Below are 20,318 nucleotides of genomic sequence, written 5' to 3'. Positions count from 1 at the left end.
GCAGGTGAAGTCTGCCAGTGGGGCGAGTCGCGCCGGTTACTGACAGAGAGGGGGGATCTGAGGACACAGCAGCCGGTCTGCCAGCAGGGCACGTGATAGGCCGGGTTAAGGGATGTAGGGTAAAGGTGACGGAGGGGACACGTGGGGCGAAGCCCAGAACCTTCTGGTAGGTTCCAGAACGGGGCGTGGCCGAGGGCGGAGCCAGGCCACTCTGGGGAGGATAAAAGGGAGGTCCCGGCGCCGAGTCGAGGCTGTCGTTTGGAATGGAACCCGTCGTCTGCGCAAGTTTTCATCCCCGTCTTCACCTCCTCGGCGTTGTGGGTCAGGCAGTGTGCCGGCTGTCCTGACCCGTGTGTAGTTGTCCCCTGTACTGTGGAAGTGTAGAATAAACGTGTGTGCCTCCTACTATTAGTGTCTCTGAAGTGACGACCACACATGTCTAATCACTCATTAATGGAGTTGGCCAAACACCCCAATATAGGTCCACAGAGCTTGGCGCTGTGGTTCTGTCTCCTTTTCTCGCATGTCTGTGCTTGCCTGCGCCTCTGCATGCCTTCTGTCTCCCCGAAAGTGAACAGAAACTCTGCGCTTGTAGATTCTCAATATTTAAACAAATATGTTCGTCGTGAGCGGCTCTGCTATGCAGAGGCAACAGAGTTGTCCGTCAGATTAAATCACTATCTGATGATGTCGATTACAGTTTCCCACCCCCACCCCCTCCAAATCCGCGTCGCAAAGTAAAGTGGGAGTCAATTAAATGGGCTGTCGTTTAAAAAAAAACCCATAACGTTTAGAAATAAATACGATATTAATCAGAATCAGAATCTTTATTTATCCTGGAGGATAACAGAGCTTAACTGTTGTTTACCGTTTGTGATTTTATCGAACTCAAGATGTACTCTGCCACGGGACGACCAGCTTGTTGCTTAACACTATAGATAACAACAACGACGACAACAACAACAACAATGCCGAGGTGATCACGGCGCAGCCCTGCAATGTCTTTCTCACACCACTGCGGGCTGAATGGCCTCCTCTAGTCCGAGCTTTATAGAGAACCTCTCGAGGGTGTTTTGGCCTACTCTTCCACGCTGGTCACACATCTCAGAAAATATCAACGAATGCCTGGACGGGACTCTGATTTGCACCGGCAGTTTGTTTGTGAACGTCGCGCAGTTGTTAAAAAATTACTGCCTCTGCACATGTCCTGGCAGCGTTTAGTGTTCCTGCGAAATGCCTGCAGCGAGGATGTCGACCGCCATGCACAACGTCCTGTTGCGGATTGTAACACCTTGTGAACTCAAACCTGGGCGGGGGGGGGGGCTATGCCGTGACCACTTCTCATGAACGCCGCGAGTGCGTCCCGAGTGTCAAGGCAGGGCTGGCACTGAGGAAATGGGAAGACGGAGCAAACGCTGAAGGGCCCCAAGTAACGCCAGGAGGAGAGGGGTTGGGAAAACACCAAATTGATGAAAATAAATCGGGATGAAGGAAATATCAGCTCGAGTTAAAATCCTAACAAACATAAACAAAGTGCATTCACGTTTAAAAGCGAATTACATTTCTCCCATGCCTGCCTTGACTGTAATCGCTCTCATCTCTCACCGAACGCCATCTTTGGGCCTTGTCTGCATCTCGCTCATTTCACGACCTACCTCGCTCATCTTTATCTCTCCTCTGTCATCTCACTCGGAGGTTTTGAATCGAAAAGGAGGAGGCCCCCAATAGCCCAGGGTCACCAGCAGGTTTGGGACAACCCTGGTCCTGAATGTTAGTCATTTAGAGAAGCAAGCTTGGAATGTCTGGAGTTCATGAACCGCATGCAGAAGACTGACAGCTGCCACTGCCCGTGAATTGTTTAGTCACATGAACCTCTCTGTGAAAGTTGTTGAGTTGCACAGGGATAAGTGAGCAATGAGTCAGAATGGCTCAAAAACTGGGTGCGGATCTGAGTTTCAGCCACCCGTAGTTAGATTGCGTTCTCGAGTGCAGCGAGTTAATGGTCTTACTCACTGTCACCAGCTTGTGTAAGAAACAGCCACCTCCCACCGCCCCTCCCAGCCCCATCATCATATTACATTTGATTTTGAATGTAATTCTGTAAAAAATTCAATTCCAAGAATGAGCAATGTCCATGCGACTCCTGTGCAACACTCGCATAGGAGAGTGTGACGGGAGAAAGCGCGTTCCCCTGCTGAGACGACGATAGTCAAGGCCACTTGAAGGATTTTTTTGGGTGAAGCCCTGCAAACAAATCTCTTTTGCACCCATTCTACTACAAAGACAAAGAACACCCCTTATAGCCTGCAACAGACTGTTGGGGCAAGTACTGTTAGCGAGCACCTATGAAGGCCAGAACGGCACACGAGGGGGCGGGCGGCCAGCACCACGCCCGGCCGCCTTTGTCTCCCCGGTGGTGATGTTTTTACGCACCGCACCAGGTACTCGTTTGAGGCTGAATCGACCTTGGGGCGGCCCAGGACCTGTTCAGATAATCATCACTGATGTTGGCCGTGAGTGGGAATTGAACTCGGGTCACAGAAGCTTGCTCACCGTTACACTATCGCTTCCCACATCGTGGAGAGCGGTTGTGTAGTGGTTACACGCGCACACACACGCACACGAGGCTGCACCGCTCTGCAAAGATTTCCGAACGGAATTCACCGTCCCACAACGACGATGCCAATTTGTGCAAATTTTAAATAAATAGGAAATCAATACAAAAAAGCAGAGGAACGCTTCTTTGCAAATGGAGATGTTATGCAGTGCAACGCACGGCACCGGCATTGCTCCACAGACTCTGCCAAGGTATGAGCAGGTGGTGGGTTATTATTTTGCAGTCAAAAATTCGACTTAGGGGTTATTTGGTCTCCTGCTCTGCATTATGAGACGACGCTACGTTTTGACGACGATTCGCTGAGCGTTTCTGTCCACAATTCATGACAGCAACACGTTGTGAAAAAAACATGAAAATAACCAGCACACGCTTTGCCTTAGTTTATTGGCTTTTCTCTGCACCAACGGCGATTTAATTCAAAGCAATGCGAGCACACGACGCAAGGAGACGGACTCCGGGAGTTCAATGTGTGAGAAGTGGACGAACCAAACAAACTCGACAAACAATGACCGATGGGCTCGACGTTCGCTTTAAGGGATTTGTTCAGCCTAACCACGCACCTCCAGGGGATGCGGTTCGTGTTTGTGTTCTGGTTGGCCATGTACTATGAAAACTATTGAAACGATGTTTTCTGTTACCAGGCTAGGCCCACTGAGCTATATAGCTCTGTTTTCAGAAGCAACCTGGCCACAAATGATAGCTCAAGGAAATGGCTCATCGTGTGGAAATGTATAGCAGCCAAATACTCTATACACATGTTCCTAAATGTGGAGGGAAAGACCAGAGGACCCGGAGAAAAATCCACGTGACCACGGGGAGAGAAAGAGAGAGAGAGACACCGCAAACTCCAAATATACAGCAGCAGGCATCAGGGTCGGGATCGTCCCCAAAACCAGGCCAGGTAAGATAATTGGTTTTTTACCCTTGTATCTGGCAACAAAACTGACACCTTTTTTTTACAAGGAGTCATGTTTGCATAGACCACAATACCTGCAGTCATAATGCAAACAAAAAACATAACTCTGATAATGTATGCACTGTCCTTGAAGTTGATTGGTCCACACCCGAGACAGCTTTCCTTAGAGCCTAGTCTCACATGGTGTTGGACCAGATGACGCCAAAAGGCGCACAACTCAAAGACAATGCACCATCAGAGTATGAGAGCTCGGGGTAAGCATTTACACCATTGCAACCTCATTTGCCAGTAAAAAAATATGATAATTGTTTTTTTACCCTTTTATCTGGCAGGCCAGGTAAGTGAACGGCTTGCCACCATGGCGTCATGCGAGCCAAGATGGCGCACAGGGCAATGGAGACCTCTATTCGTGTTGCCCTGTTTTTATTCACCGTGCTGCCAACAGTGGCGTAGCATGGTTGACATGGGGCCCTTGGTCCCCCCCCCGCTCTCTTTCTTAGTAGCCTGCAGCTTGGCGTCTCGACCTCGACTCTGACGCCTGTACTGTATCCTCGGAGTTTGCGTGTCTCTCTCTCCCGTGGTCACGTGGATTCCCCCCCCCACCCCCCCGGATCCTCTGGTGTTTCCCTCCACATTTAGAGCAAGTCTTCTTGGTTCTTTCGGTAAAGTCACGTAGAAGGGAAATAATAAAATAATAAAATACAACATAATACAATATTTATTATTTCCCTTCTACGTGACTTTACCGAAAGAACCAAGAAGATGAATCCCTGCAGTCACGAAAGCTTTAAATCGAAATTTAGAGCATGCTTTTAGAGTATTGGGCTTCTAAAATTAGCCACTTTGTTGAGCTATCTTTTGTGGCTGGGTCATTTGTGAAAAATGCAAATCAATTTATAACATTTTTGACATGCGTTTTTCTGGCTTTTTTGTTGTTATTCTGTCTCTCACTGTTCAAATAAACCTACCATTAAAATTATAGACTGATAATTTATTTGTCAGTGGGCAAACGTTCAAAATCAGCAGGGGATCAAATACTTTTTTCCCTCACTGTAGGTCGGCTGCAGCTTGAGTTTAAATTGCAGAAACGTTCAAGTATTTCAAACGCACCACGGTGCTAAATGGACATGCATACGTTTGGGTTTCAGCCACCAGAGATGTGTGCGTTGATAATACAAGTGTCAAAACAATAAAAAATCTTACTCGACTAATTCAAATGGAATGCGACCAGTCCAATGTTCTATTGCAACATCAGAAAAAAAAGACTTAATAAATGTCCGCGATGCCTGGATATGGACACAATTCTAAATTTTTGTGTTCAGCGAAACGTCTTACCGTGCTGAAAATAACCCACCGGTCAACGCTTTCTAAATTTGGAATATCGTTGAGCATTGATTCATTATACGAGGGCGGTGACATGTCAGTTATTAACGTTGCATCCCAGATCATTGTATAGGCCCGTGTAAAGTAATAAAAATGATAAAAGGGCAGATACATTTCGATTTAAAGCTTTCGTGACTGCAGGGATTCATCTTCTTGGTTCTTTCAGTAAAGTCACGTAGAATGAAAATAATAAAATAATAAAAATAAAACATAATAATATAATAAAATAAAATAATAACATTTTATTATGTTTTATTTTTATTATTTTATTATTTTCATTCTACGTGACTTACCGAAAGAACCAAGAAGAGGGCAGATACACTCTCACTCCGATACACACAGGGGCCGGTACCTCTCCGCACCCCCTCTATCTCTCACCTAGAGCAGCACGGTTAGAAATAATAAGAACCACTGGCGCACAATTCCTTAAGCACTCAAACTGAAAGCTATTTCCGGCGCACACAGAGTTTTGACAGTAGACCAAGAAATTCCAACGGGGCTGAAGCTACTGGCGGCTGCAGGGGAACCCCCGAGCCGGGCCTCTTAAAGTAACCGCGTCGAGCTACGTCGCTGCCATTCGGATAAGAAATGGGTGTCTGGCGAAGATGTAACGGAGGAGCGCATTGCAGGGTGTCAGCGTGACATCAAGAGTACATTTTTACTCACTCATCTGCAATCCCGATTTGTCATTCACTTGACTTTAAAAAATCGGTGCCACTTGCCTCTTTTATTGGGAGATTTTTTCACCTCTCTCTCTCTCGCGCGCGCGCGCGCGAGCCAGAGTGTGCGTCTGTGTGTGTCAATGCTGCATAGGGGTCTGTAAGTGGAGCAGGGTTACGGTTGTTGAAGCAGGGCGGGTGGGTGGTTAGGGGTGGGGGGCCTTTAAACGGGCACGCACAGAATTCCGCGGCGGTGATCTGATTTGAAACTGTAAGTCCCGTGGAAGGGAAAGGGCGGAACTACTTTTTTTTTTTGGGGGGGGGGGGTTTGTTGTTGTTAATTTTTCTTTCAAACGAACGTAGCCGTGCGTTGCGTTACGACCTCTCCGTACATTCTACACGCGCCTGCACGCGTGTTCAGTGCAGTCCCAGGCACGGTCCAACAGCACCCGATGTTAGAGTAAACACGCTGTGGGGATGCCTTCATCCAGCAGTGGATTTTACCAAGGCCTCTACGGTATCGTGCCGTGTTTAAGTTTACGCTATGGCGGGGGTGGCGGTGGGGGGGGGGAGAGGAAACAGTGACGACAACGCGCCGCTAATCGCACTGCGTTGTGAATTTGGCAACCTGATTTCGATTCCAGCCCACGGCGAACATCAGTGGCAGGGGTCCTGGCCTCCCCCCCACACCATCACCATGCCGTACTCACCCCATGCGGTAAAGTATGGACAAACAATCCCTTTGACCGACAGAGTGGCGATGCCCTCATCTAGCGCTGCAAATGATGCATGCAAACTATGCAAATATAAAAAATACTTTATTTTTCTATGTATTAACAAAAACGTTTCTTTAAATAATAATGATCTACGGGTCTTTGTCAATCCACTGCCGGATGAATGCCTCCGCCACACTGTCGGTCATGGGGGAGTTGTTTGACCATACTTCACCGCGCTGGCCAATGTGACTTTGTGAAGCGATGTTGTGCGTCGGGGTGGTCTCGTGTGACGTTCGAATGTCGTTCGCGTCTGACGTTAGCCACGGCTCGGAATAAAACTATAAACTCTACGAAACGAAACTATTTTCATTTCACCAGGTAAGGCCCACTGAGCTACTTAGCTCTTATTCAGAAGCGACCTGGCCACGACTGATAGCTCAACGAAGTGGCTTATCGCGTGGAAATGTCTCGCAGCTAAATACTCTAAACACATGTTGACTTTTAATGTGGAGGGAAAAACCGGAGGACCCAGAGAAAAATCTGCGCCACCACTGGGAGAACATGCAAACTCCAAATATACAGCAGGCGTCAGTGTCGGCATTGAACCCCCGACCTCCTGTATACCAGACGAGGTAGTTAACATCTCGCCACTGTGGCGCTGTTTTTATTGGTAGTGCAGTATACTAATCACTGCACTACCACTCCCTAGTTAAACAAACATAGAGTCTTAAATGAAGTGAATTATATACGTGTGTGTGTGTGTTTGTGCGTGTGCCGGTCACCCACCCCGTCGTGTTCCGCTCCGGTCTTTATGGGTTGGAACTCGCTAACAGGAATTGCCCCAAACGGTCTTTTAAGGCTATACGGGGGATCTTTGTCTCTGTGCATCCGCTTGCGTTGTACAAATCCTTATCCTTCTGCTCTAAATTCTACTCTGTCATACCAAGCCACGGATAATTGATTTAGCTTTCGCCAAAATTCTTTGCTATAGGTTACTTTCATGCATGTGATGCCCGTGTGGAATGCGCATGCGGCCGTGATATTTTTTGATGTTTCGTTCAATGTATATTTGCCGTACCGTAGCAATATCGAGTCTCTTTGCTGTCAACAGATTTCTATAACGCCCGCATTTAGGTCTGAATTAGAACAAAGCGCCGTCCGCGTATTATTGAAAGTTGTTTTTTCTTCAGCGGTGCAGCCCCTTTGTAGTCGAACCCCACCAAAGTTGTAATTAATAATGAATTCCTGCCTGCATTAGTCAATGTACTGTAAATGTAACAAGGCATTAGTATATATCGTCGCGTTATACATGACATATTTTGGGCGATGAAAAAATAACGAGTTTCTTAAAAATGTGCCCTCCGCGAAGCCGCGTGCAGTTTTCACGACGTTACAAAACAAAGGCAAAGAATCCCCCCCCCCCGATTAGCCTTGACACACTTTTGGGGCAAGTGCTACTGGTGAGCACCCATGAAGGCCAGCACGGCATACAAGGTGGTTGGGTGGCCAGCACAATGCCTGTACCCGCCCTTCGTTTCTCGATTGGCGATGTTTACACATCGCATCAGGTGCTCATTTATGGCCGAGTGGACCTAGGGGAGGCCCAAGGCCGGTTCAGATATTTGTCACCGATGTTGGTCGCGAGCGGGATTCGAACTCGCCGGGGTCCCTCGCGTAGTGCGCTGACCACTGCACCACCGCTCCCCACATGACGGTACGCCACGCACGCTCGCACAAGGCACACTCCCCGAGTGTTTTATCCTCATATGAGGCATATCATTGGTGGAAAGTTCACTGGGTGGCACATACGGTCCAGTTGTTTTCACACGTAATTTTGGGCAGGTGTCAGCGCAAACGAATGTCCCAATTGCCTCTCTCACTGGATCTTTGGATGCTCTGCCCAGCACCGCGATCTGGGATGGGATTTGATCGCGGCCAGTGAGTGCTGGTTTGTTGTTGTTGTTGTTGTGCGCTCGTCGCGATAGGTGGAGTATCGGGCGGCGGGTCTATTCCCTTTTGCTGTGTAAAAGGCATTTCCCTACGGGCTGATGGGAAATTCAGATGCACGCGGAGAGAACGCAGCGTCCAAAAGTGTTGCTCCCAGCGGAGATACGCGGCGCTGGTGGAGGGTGGTGGGGTTGAGGGGGGTGGAGAGGCTTGTGGGTGGAGAAGCGCTTGGACAGGGATTTTTAAAGGCCCTTCAGAGACACTTGTTTCAGGCAGGGCCCATAATTTAAAAAGACTCTGAAGCAATCGCGTGCGTCAGTGAATATTTCGAACGAAAATGTTGAACGTGTGAAATTCACTGCTACGTAATTATTTTACGCGATTTCTTTTGTTCTATAGCCGCCGATATTTATTTATATTTTTTGTTAGAAATTAAAGCGTTGCATCAGCGCGTCGCGAACGGGTGGGTTTCTGCAGCTTACGCTCATGTGTATGCTGGCACGCGCTTATACAACGCACTAAAAACGAACACATCTCGCAGATGAGATGTTAAAAAAAATGTCATTCCAAGTTTTTGTTTTTTATAATCGTAACTTTCCTTTTGCTATAAAACTGAAAATCTTTGCAACTTTTAGGGGGCGGTGGGGGAGGTTGGGGAATTTATTGGTCGGAAAAAAACGTCACCGACGATGCAACCGCGCGTCCAGCATAGAGCGGCGAAGCGCGGAGACGCAGTGGCGGAACGCGTTGTTTGAGATTCGCAGCGGAACATTCGCTCCGCCCGTTCGTTCAGAGCGGACGTTCGTGTTTTTGCGCCGACGAAAATTCCGTCTGATCCATTCGCTGCCGGCGCACGAAACGCAGCGCGAGTCGCAAAAAATCCGCGTGAAAAATAAACATCGTCGGCATTTCGCGAGGGTTAAAATTAACACGGCAAGCGCGCCGGGGATGGCACTTTGTCGTGATGGTAAGCAGAGGCTGATATCGACTGGAGAGAGCTGTTACGCAATTTCCACCCGCCTATGAAAATACGCAGTGGCATGCGTGTTCATTTGAAGGGATTTACACCGCCTGCACGCCTTTTTGAAGTTACAGAATATGCATTGGCACAAACTATGCAGGGTAAGTAGTAAAAACACTCAAATGAAAAAAAAAGAGTTGCAGACTAATATGGGCGCAATTGGAACGCGCGCAAACACATCCGTTTACGCGATTCCATTCACATACTGCGAAGAACGTGCAAATGAATAAATAAATAAATACCACGTGTATCAAATATTATTTGGCTTGGCACCTCAAAAGAGGCTGTACAATTTCCATTTGTTGGGGGGTTGGAGGCGGGGGGGCATGACAGGAATAATCAAGATGCATGCTGGCATTCGCTGCTGAAATATTTAGTATCGGGCTCCCGCAATTTCCACGAAAGCACGAGTGGTAGTAAGCGGGGATTGTCCCGTGTTTATGTCTCTCCGTTTTTGTTGGCTCTCTGTCTCAAATTAAAAGGTACGGGGGGGCAAAAAAATAAAAGAAAAAACGCGAAACAAAAAGTGTGCCGTTTAAAAACAATCGTCAGCGGTGTTTGACACCGACTGTGTGTCAGAGCATCTGGGCGACTGTCCTTTGTTTTCTGTAATGTGCAATGCATTTTATTTTTTAATGCATTAACAAAACAATTCGAAAATTAAAAGATTTCAGATTAGATTCGTGACGGAATAAGTGGTGTTTTAATAATTCTCGGTTAAACCTAGAGTTCAATCTGATTACGTTTGTCATTGTAACACAGTTTTGTACAAACAATTGTAGGGCATAAATATTGGGGGGGGGGAGGGAAGATATAGTTTAAACATGTTTCGATACATTTCGGCAGTTTGTTGTTTGACATCGTTGTGCACATTAAACTTCTCCATTTTAAAGTCATCATCATCAAAAAGAGACAAAATTTATCCACCGCTAGATGAAGGCTTCCCCACAATCACTGCCGTCCGCCCACGGTCTTGCTCGTGGCACCGAAATCCACGTCGCTCCTGCACATGGAGCCTATCTCATTGCTCCATCCCTGTGAGGGCCTCCGTCTTGCGCACTTTCTCTCTTCCGGCTGCCGTTCCTGTACCCAGTCGCCGCTTGGCTCTCGCCCCCCACCCCCCCCCCCCAGCTACGGATGTTTCCTGCCTAAGCCCCGCTTACTTAAGTCAATATGATCTGTTTAATTTGTGTTTGTCCTCTGATCCGTGTGTTTTAAAATTTTCGAATGTGGTCCAGTAAAACCTGGGTTATAAACATTTACGACCTGGAAGTTATTGCGGTGAAGTCCACTTCAAGTGTGTCCTTTTCATTGCCGTATTCATTGACACCTTCTACCTCTGAGCACTGCTCACGTGATTTGTGTGATGTACCTGTGGACTATGTCGACAGGCTTTCATCAAACAGATACGGATTCGAACAAATACGGTCGCGTGCTTTCAGATGCGCTTCTGTGGCCATCTGGAACTCTCTTCCTTCCAATATTAGGTCGGGGAATTTATTGGTCGGAAAAAAGCGATGCACTTTTATATATAGATTGAAATCTAATTTCTTTAGAAGTGCTTTTTGTGTGTAGTTTGTTGTCGTTCCCCCGCACCTCCGATGAGCACGATTGGTTATGTATGGTGCTAAAGAAGTTCAACGTACGTACATGTTGTTGAATTCCATTGGAATGATGGAGCAGTGGTTGGCACGTTTACGCTATGAACCCATCGACTTGAGTGTTCATTCCTGGTCATGGATAATGTCAGTGGCGAGTGATATCTCAACCAGTCCTGGGCCACCCTTTTTTTCTGACCAGAGTGGTGAAGAATGGTCAAACAACCCCCATGGCTGACATTGCTATAGGGAGGTCTTCAACTAGCAGTAGAGTAACAAAGGGCTGCAAGTTAGTAATTCTATTACTCTCATAGAAACTTGATTTTGGTCAAAGCCACCAATTTCTCTCGCACTTTATTTCTCGTCGAAACGTATTAACGTGGACATTCACCTCTAACGTGACTCCAGCGATTAAAACTCAACCAACGAAAAACAAAACACGTCAAATACATCAGGACTGAGAACCCATTTATTAACGCCTTCCGACAAGAGGTTTCATCTCCGATTAGCAATTCAAGTTCAACATGCAACGGTCGAAAGCGTTTGCGTGGCGTTAGTTCCGTCCGTCTGTCGCGGGCAGCGGAGAGGGCACCATACCTCTCGTAGCTTCGATCTTAGATGAACGAATCCCTGTTGTGAGTTTGTGTTGCTCGTAGCGATACGTTACCCATGCGGCGGTGGTTCTTAACCTGGGGTGCACGTACTCCCCGGGGGATGCGAGATGCCCTTTCTGGGGGTGCGAGACATGAGCAGATCTTTATTGGAAGGTAAAACAAAATCTTGATTTGAAGCTGTCCTGACTAGGAGCTCTTTCTCCTCCGTCAGCAGTTCTCCTGCTGTGTTTGTTTCACCTGATGACGATTGCTCGTGTTGTGATCGAAACGTCGTGATCTATTAATTATCTATCTACGTGACTTTACCGAAAGAACCAAAAGAGTGGGTAAAATACACATTAACCATGAGCACGTAAGTAAAACTACTTTGTTTTCATCAAACCAGATGTATTTATTAATATGCATTTTTTTTTTACGATTGAGAACCAATGGGGTGCAAGGCTGCGGTGAAGGTTAAGAACCACTGCCCTGCGGGGAGACCAGACCACACCGATGGAAGGGTCTGCCATCACTTCACGAAGGCGGCAACACGCAACCTCGCGAACCCGTCGCGCGAACCGACGCTTGCGCACGCACTCTAACCGGTTCGCTTCACCGGCTCGCGCACGACACCCGGTGTCGTTGATTCCGCAGGGCTCTTCGACGACTGCTTCTACGGCCGGCACGACAAGGGATGGTCGCTCGGCATCGTCCACGTGAACCCCGCCGGGACGCACCACGGCGGCTCCCCGACCTCGTCCGCTGCCGCGGCCGCTCACCCCCCGGCCCGCTCGCGCTACTTCTTCTCCCTGAACGCCGACAACTCGCGCTCAGCAACGACGCTCGCGTCGCCCCTGCGCTACGTCCCCGACGCGTGGACCCACCTCGCCGCCACCTACGACGGCCGGCGGCTCGGCCTCTTCGTGAACGGCGCGCGGGTCGCCAGGTCGCGCGTGTCGGGCCGCGCGGGGCCGCTCTTCACCCCCGAGGTGGCCGTCTGCAAGACGCTGGTGGTGGGCGGCGACAACGCGCGGGGCGAGCGCGCCTACCGCGGCTTCCTGAGCGGCCTGCGACTCTGGCGGCGGGCGCTCGGCTCCGGCGAGATCCGCGCGTGGGCCGAGCGAGGCGTCCGCTCGAGCGGCGGCGGCGACGCTGCACCCGTGGCGGACGTCGTGGGCGGCGGCGACGACTTCGACGCGCTCAAGGTCGGCTGGCTCGCGGTCAAGGGGGGCGCCTACCCCCGCGTCCAGTCGGTGCAGGCGAGCGAGGCCGGCGACGGCGGCGGCGCGGAGACGACGGCCGGGGCGGCGGCGTCGTCCACCGGGCCGGTGCTCGTGCCGCCGCCGTGCGGGCAGACGGTGTGCGACAACGTCCACGTCATCTCCGGCTACAACGGCTACTGGCCGCTGCGCGAGCCCAAGGTGGTGCGCTACCGCCTGGTGAACATCTACGAGGCCCCCGGCGAAAACCCGACGGTCAGCCGCGAGCAGATCGAGGACCAGCACCGCGTGCTCAACCAGGCCTTCCAAAGGTGGGGGCGGGCGGCCTGCGTGTGTGTGCGTGTATGTGTGTACTTACAGCAAGTTGGCACAGTAGGGGGCACAGGTGGTGCATCAGCCAGTCATCTCAGTCGTCTCAGTCAGTCGACCCATGGCACCTGGGTCTGCCCCGTGACCTCCTGCCAGCGGGCGTTTGACACTTCACGTGGCCTCAAGGTGCACATCGCCTGGCACAAGCGTCGTGGTGACGTCACCGCCACTTAGTGGCGAATGGCGGTTGTTGTTGTTGTGTGCGTGTGACTGTGGGGAGTGGCAGTGCGGCGGTTAGCGCTGCGCTCGGGACCCGGCGACCCGAGTTCGGTTCTTGTTCACGGCCAACACCGGTGACGAATATCTGAACCGATCCTTGGCCTGCCCCTCGATACATTCAGCCTCAAATGAGTACCTGTTGCAGTGTGTAACCATCGCCACTGGGGAGACAAAGGCGGCCGGGCGTCGTGCTGGCCACCCACCCCTTCGTGTGCCGTGCCGGCCTTCATAGGTGCTCGCTAACAGCACTTGCACCAAGTGCCTGTGAAGGCTATCCAGCAGATATTTGTCTTGTATGAGTATGTGGGAAGAAAAATCCTTCACCACCCGACATATCTCAAACTAATTAAATTGTCACAGGTGTGTACAAGCGCCAGACGTGGCAATGTTGTTGTTTCAATTGTTTCTTGTGATCACTGCCAGAATTTTTCTTCAATTTTTCCGGCGAGCTGAAACAACGTTAATTGGTGCGTCAAGAGCTTGTAGACCACGTGACCACTAAACTTGTCGGACGGAGGAGAGTTTCTCGACAGAACATTTGGCCACGTAATCTACGCGGCCTACGTGCACCCGACCCCCCCCCCCCCCCCCAAAATCTATTGTCTACTGGTAATGCTTACGTTTATTTGTGCCGCACAACAACCACGACCACGACCTGACCTCTGCGAACCTGCGCGCAGGTACAACATCTCCTGGGAGCTCACCGTCGTGGACGTTGTTAATGCCTCGCTGCGCCAGCGCATCATCCTAGCCAACTGCGAGCACGCCAAGGTGGGCAATCAGAACTGTGACCCCGAGTGCAGCCACCCCTTGACCGGCTACGATGGGGGCGACTGCCAGCCGCTCTCCGGCCACTACCCATCGTCCTCCTCGTCGTCGTCGTCGTCGTTGGGACACGCGGCCGATTGCAATTTGGAAATGATGGAGAACGGCGTTTGCGACCCCGAGTGCAACACGGCGAAGAACGCGTTCGACAACGGAGACTGCTGCGAGCAATTCTCCGACAACATGACGAGGACCTGCTTCGATCCCGAGTCGCCCAACAGGTGCGGCGTGCGTGAGTGTCGTGCGTGTGTGTCTGAGGTTTTAATTTTATTTCTGTTTTTTTTTATGGCAAATACCGCAGAGGTACACGCGCGACCTCCGAATGACCGATGCGCACGCTCGCGTAATTGGTCGCCAGACGCGATGAGGTGCCGAGTTCGTCGCCGAAGATTGCATGCTGAGCTTTGTTGATGGCTCGGGTTGCCACCACCATGTCCTGCTTATGCCAGGATCGTCCTTAGAGGTTGCTGCTGTTCTGGGAAGTCTTTAATTTTTCCCAGGGCGATTCAAAGTCTCCGTTTTGTCAGTTGCGGAAAAATCCACCGCCCGAGATGATTCGCGTAGTTGTTTCCGGTATTGTGCGATATCATTCTTGCCATGAAATACGCCGTATTTTTTTTGCATCTCGGAGGTGGCGATGCTAATTTGTGAACGTGCAGCAAAGTCCATCTTACTGGCAGACCCTGAAGGTGTTGGCCTCACTACAATTATGGGATCTGGTGGAAGGAAGAAAGTTAAAGTTTATTTCAATTGTTGCACGGATGATCCCATTCATCGAGTTGCCCGGATATTTTACATGAAAGCACAGCAGCAGCGATAACAAAACAACGACAACAACTTTAATAAAGAAGTGCACGGTAAGTTGCGGTCACATCTGTGGCATCGGCCATGGCGACCTCCCGACCTTGACAAATGTCACAAGGAGTGCTATTGAAATGTTAGCGTGCTGATTTTTTGCTTTAATCGAGCCTAACAGATCAACAAACAGCGCAATTGAAGATCTGATAGATGGGAGTGAATGCGTTTCTTGAATCGAGCATGGTTATTCGCACCTCCGATTAGCGCGGTTGGCGACATAAAGTGCAAAATAAGTTGAACATACATTGTAAGAATAACAAATCGGCTTTCGCGAGCAAAATTTTCCATTAAAAAGTTTTTTTGGGTTAGATCACGTAAATTCAATTCTGGCTGACTCCTGATGAGGCTGGTTGTAATTACCGGCGAAACATACTCGAAATGTAAATGCTGTTGCTTTACTCTCCAACACACCGGTGTGCTAAACTAGTAACCAATTCATCTTCTTGGTTCTTTCGTATTTTATGATGTTTAATTTTTTTTAATTTTATTATTTCCCTTCTACGTGACTTTACCGAAAGAACCAAGACGATGAATCCCTGCAGTCACGAAAGCTTTAAATCGAAATAGTAACCAATTGGCACGTTTTGTTTACGCGACAAACCTTACTAATTGGCTGTGTCGGGTGGTGGCGGGTTTAACGACACATTTATATCTATGCGACCTAACCCCCCCCCCCCCCCCCCAGAAAAAACCCCTCTATCATGCATGCATTGTTAGAACTTGGCAAAAAGATGCAGACAGAGAGGTGGCTGAGCGCAAGGCGTGGCGTTGGAACGCAGTGTGCGAACGCAACCACACGTGCGCCGGCGACGGAATTGCCCCGGGTGGATGGCTGGCCGGCGGGGTCGCTGCACTGTCGATTTGCTTTTTTCAGACAAGGGGTGTTGAGGTCGACTGACGTCACGCGTCCATTCCAGAGCACGCGGCCAAGCGTTCGACCGAATTCACAATCGCTTTTCTGTTCGACAGATAAATCAACGGAGTAACGTCAACGTCGCTGCCTTTCACCGCAAAACAAAAAAAACACTCCGTCTCAAACATAGTAGAAGTCGGTTATAAGCACACCATATGTAAGCAGGCTACTAACACAGGGTTGTCAATCATATAGGGTTTTTTTTAATTTGATTTATTTTAACAACTATTCAAAACTGACTTCCATTGACGGTAATGCGAGCATAAAATCTCTTTTGGAAATTAATTTAGGACCTTTTTTTTTCAGATTACAATTGTAATCTTTGAGCCTTCATACATTATGTATATTCTCAATTTATTCAGGGCTCCTTGTCGAAAAGCAAGAAGAATAAAAATATGTAATAATGATAACAGATACAATATTAACTTAAAGAACAAACTATTAAAATGTTTAATGCCAGTGTTAAATTAATTACGCAACCGTTTTTATACACAAGTTCTCTATTATATTTTTATTGTCAAAAGTGATATAGGTGTATTTTCTTTTAGGTTAGGAGTAGCGTTGGAGTGACTGTCCGAAACGCATCCCTCATTTCTTGCGTTAAATTAATGGGAAAAGCCATTCCCCTTTACAACATTTAGTTTTTTACGCGTCTTCTTCTGAAGAACGCATCCCCTGTCATAAATCGAGGAATGCCTCTGCACCTGCCTCTGTTCACCATCTCGATACACGTTGGCATTTCGACATACCCCGCCTTGCGTCGCGCCGAACGTTTCTAACGGGGCGGCCTCTTTCCTCCCTCCCAAAGAGGTCACCCCCCGCGCGTCGCGCGTCGTTGTTTTACAAGCTGCGCGTTCTTTTCCGTTCAAAAAGGATCTACCTGGACGTGAAGGAGCTCAAGGAGATCCTGAGGCTCAACGGCTCGACGCATCTCAACATCTACTTCGCCAACTCCGTGGGCGAGGATCTGGCCGGAGTGGCCACTTGGCCCTGGGATAAAGAAGCTCTCACCCACCTTGGTACGAGCCGATGTCTCGCAGAGCCTAGTACAGCGGTCCTCCTCAATCACGTGGGGGGAGGGGGGGGTGACCCCGGGTGACCCCTTCCTGGGGGGAGGGGTGTGGCGGGGGAGCACGGAAGCTTCTCAGGGGGGGGCTGGGGGGCACGCTGGCTGCAGAATGGAGACCGTGCGGGAGAAGTTTTGAATGTGCAGAGGGAACATCGGCGAAAACGCACATTTATACGCGGCGCTAAACGAGTATCTTACTAACACAGCAGACACTGATACACAGCGTTAAACGAGTCCCTTACTAACACTACACACGCTGATACACAACGTGAAACCAATGCCTCACTCACACAAAGCACACTATGACACAACGTGAAAAAAAATGCCTTACTAACGCTTTGCTGACTAGAGGCATGGAGATGTATTCTCTCTGTATTGTGGTCTTAATATTTATAAAACATTTTTTATAGAACTAGTCATTAGTTATGAAAAGATATGTTACAAGGCAATATTTGCTCCATCACTAAAATAACGTTCCAAATTGTCATCGGTAACGTATGCATGTTGAACTTCTTTCGCGCCGTACATAGCCCACCGTGCCAATCGGAGGTGCGGAGAAAGGACAACAAACTAAACCTAAAAAGCGGTTCTCAAGAAATTAGTTTTCAATCCAGATGACTTAAAAGTTCCATAGCTCCAGTGGCTTCCTAATATCGGAAGGAAGAGCGTTCCTGACGGCCTCATAAGGGAATCTAAAAGCGCGCGATGCGGTGACCGTCTTTGTTCGATGCGAGGATGACCCCAGAGTTCGCGTGAACGGATCGATTTTGGGAGTGGTGGCGCAGTGGCTTGCCCACAGCGGTACGAATCCGGTAACCCGAGTTCAGTGCATGGTGAAGTATGGTCAAACACCCCCCAAGGGCTGACGAGGCACGGGGAAGGAAGGCCGTCACTCTTCTAGTAGCTTGGCAACGGTCTGTGAATTAACACCGTAACCACAAAGACCAGCTGTAATTTTAAGGCAAGCGCGCTGCGAATGATCGATGCCGGTCAAGTGCGTTCAGAACGCCGGATTCGATGCAGTTTTGTCAAAACTGACACAAAAAGCGACTGGGCAATTGGGGAATGCCGGAATATTCGCTGCGATTGCCGCAATGAAGTCGTGGAGTGCTGCCAATTGTCAAGAAATGAGCGGGGAGACCCAGGCGGACAGCGGTGTAACATAACTCTCGCCCCGCGATCTACACGATTAGCATTATGCTAATGCCTCGGTAGCTGGGTGGATGTTAAACGGCTCTACAGATCGTTATTGGTCATAATTACCACCGCTCTTGTCTCCTCCTGCGGCTGAGCCGTATTTATTAGACATAATACAATGACGTGCACTCATTTGTAGCACCCTGTCCGTCCGCTGCTCTAAAATAATACTTTCATTTTATACGGCGTCATTCATGCTAAAAGCGTGACCGCATCGCGGTGCATTCATTATATATGAGGACCAAATCTCGTAGACGGCCACTATGAAGCAAACGAAAACCCTACTTGTTCCCAGGAAAATAAAAACATGAATAAACAAATTAAGAAATGGCACCATAACAATTAGCACAAATAATAAAAAAAAGTTTTCACAACAAATTCATTATTACTCTTAGGTTTTTTCGTTAAAGTCACGTAGGTAAAAAATAATAAAAATAAAATAAGAATAAATGAAAAAAAATCTATAAAATCACGACGTTTCGGAGGCAACACAAGTCTCCGTCTTCAGATGGGACCGTCACAGCAAAATTTACCCAATCAAGTAGAATTAAATTCATTATTATTATTCACGAGACAATACAATAACGTAGATTAATTTGCAGTGCCTTGTCCGTCCGCTGCTGGATGAATGCCTCCCCTCTCCCCACGATTTGTCGGACATGGGATTCCTTCGACCATACTTCACCATGCAACGGTCGGTGCGGGTTTCTACTAAAGGGGGGTGGAGAGGCGTGGGTGCCGAGGGACGCGTTCAGATATCCCTCACCCCTCTCGCGTTTAGCCCTGGCCGGGAACGGAACTCAGGTTCGTCGGGTTCGGGGCAGTGTGTGAAACCACCGTCTCGCTTGCGCCCCGTAAGCAATAGAGATGCGTGTGTCGTTTTGCAGGACGCCCATTCGGCTTCATTTGGCTAAACAAGGGTGCTCGCTGTGCAGTTTAACGCTCAACGCAACCGCACGACGTTTCATTCGAATAATTAGTGCGAAAATGGGGAAAACGGCATAATTCGCAATCTGATAATATTACAATTGCCGCTTATATTCTGACGGAGATGGAATCTGTTTTTTTTTTGCTCCGTCTAAATTATAAATACCACAATTGAAGTGGCTGCAATTATCCACGGCTTTAATCACGTGTTTAAAATTGGGCCTTCTGTAATTTCCGTCTGCGCCCGGGTCGACGTCTCGCCGCCATCTCGCCGCCAGTGTCTGCCACTGTGATGATTGCGTATTGATTATCAATCGTCGTAATTAATCGTTCGGAACGTGCAGGTGGTGTGGTGCTCAATCCCACGTACTATGGCAAGGCCGGACACACGCACACCATCATCCACGAGCTGGGCCACAACCTGGGACTGTACCACGTCTTCCGGGGGGTGTCGGAGACCGAATCCTGCAACGACCCCTGCCAGGAGACCACCCCGTCGCTGGAGAAGGGGGACCTCTGCGCCGACACGGCCCCCACGCCGCAGAATAAGCTGTGCCACGACCCGGAGCCTCGCAACGACACCTGCAACCAGCGCTACTTTCAGCACACGCCGTTCAACAACTACATGAGCTACGCCGGTGAGGCTACGCGCCAATTCCCCAGGGGTTACGTTGGGTTCGGCTCTGTCTACCGCGGTAGGTTTTCGCGGTCGCGCCGTGACAGCTTTCTCCCACCCAGTGCCGGACTTGTAGCATGATGTTATAAGGGGACCCTAAACTGAAAAAAAAACACTTAAATATTAAAACACAAATTTTTACTTGCATGGTAAAGTAATTGTATTTTTTCATTAGCTTTACAGCCAGATAATACGACAAATGGCTAACTTTAAACACCCAGTCGTTCATAAAAGTTGAAGGCGGTATAGTACTATAGTAATAGAGCAAGTGCGGAATATTTGAACTGGAATTGATAGCTTGAAAGTATTTAGCACGGGGCCCTTGAAAGTGCGGGGCCCGTAGCACGTGCAGCTACTACATGTGTAGTAGTAGCCCGTAGCTACTACATGTGTAGCTACTCGTGCTACGAGGATAATCCGGCACTGCTGCCATCCCAATCCCGCCCCGCGACGTGCTCTCTGGTCGTGCCGCGTGTCGTTTGACGCCGACGGTTCGCTCCCGAAGAAGCACGTGCTGCGACACGTCGGACAGCACGCCAAACAACACGCGCCTCGACCCGAATACACATCGGTGGGGGTAGGGGTCAAGAGCTAT

The 20,318-nt window shown here is 49.2% G+C and overlaps 1 protein-coding gene across 1 annotated transcript in view; it reads left to right on the top strand.

The window, feature by feature from the left end:
• Positions 1-20,318, top strand: part of LOC144724287 (pappalysin-1-like) — a 156,978-nt gene that overhangs the window by 22,798 nt on the left and 113,862 nt on the right. Inside the window, exons 2-5 of the mRNA XM_078603273.1 lie at positions 12,105-12,981; positions 13,939-14,304; positions 16,728-16,873; positions 19,392-19,685. Coding sequence (XP_078459399.1) covers positions 12,105-12,981; positions 13,939-14,304; positions 16,728-16,873; positions 19,392-19,685 — 1,683 coding nt within the window. The remainder of the gene's footprint in view (positions 1-12,104; positions 12,982-13,938; positions 14,305-16,727; positions 16,874-19,391; positions 19,686-20,318) is intronic.

This window comes from Lampetra planeri, chromosome 20 (genome assembly GCF_965212315.1).
Source record: "Lampetra planeri chromosome 20, kcLamPlan1.2.h2, whole genome shotgun sequence".
In the NCBI taxonomy this organism is placed as follows: Eukaryota; Metazoa; Chordata; class Hyperoartia; order Petromyzontiformes; family Petromyzontidae; genus Lampetra; species Lampetra planeri.
This window is presented reverse-complemented; position numbering and strand designations above follow the sequence as displayed.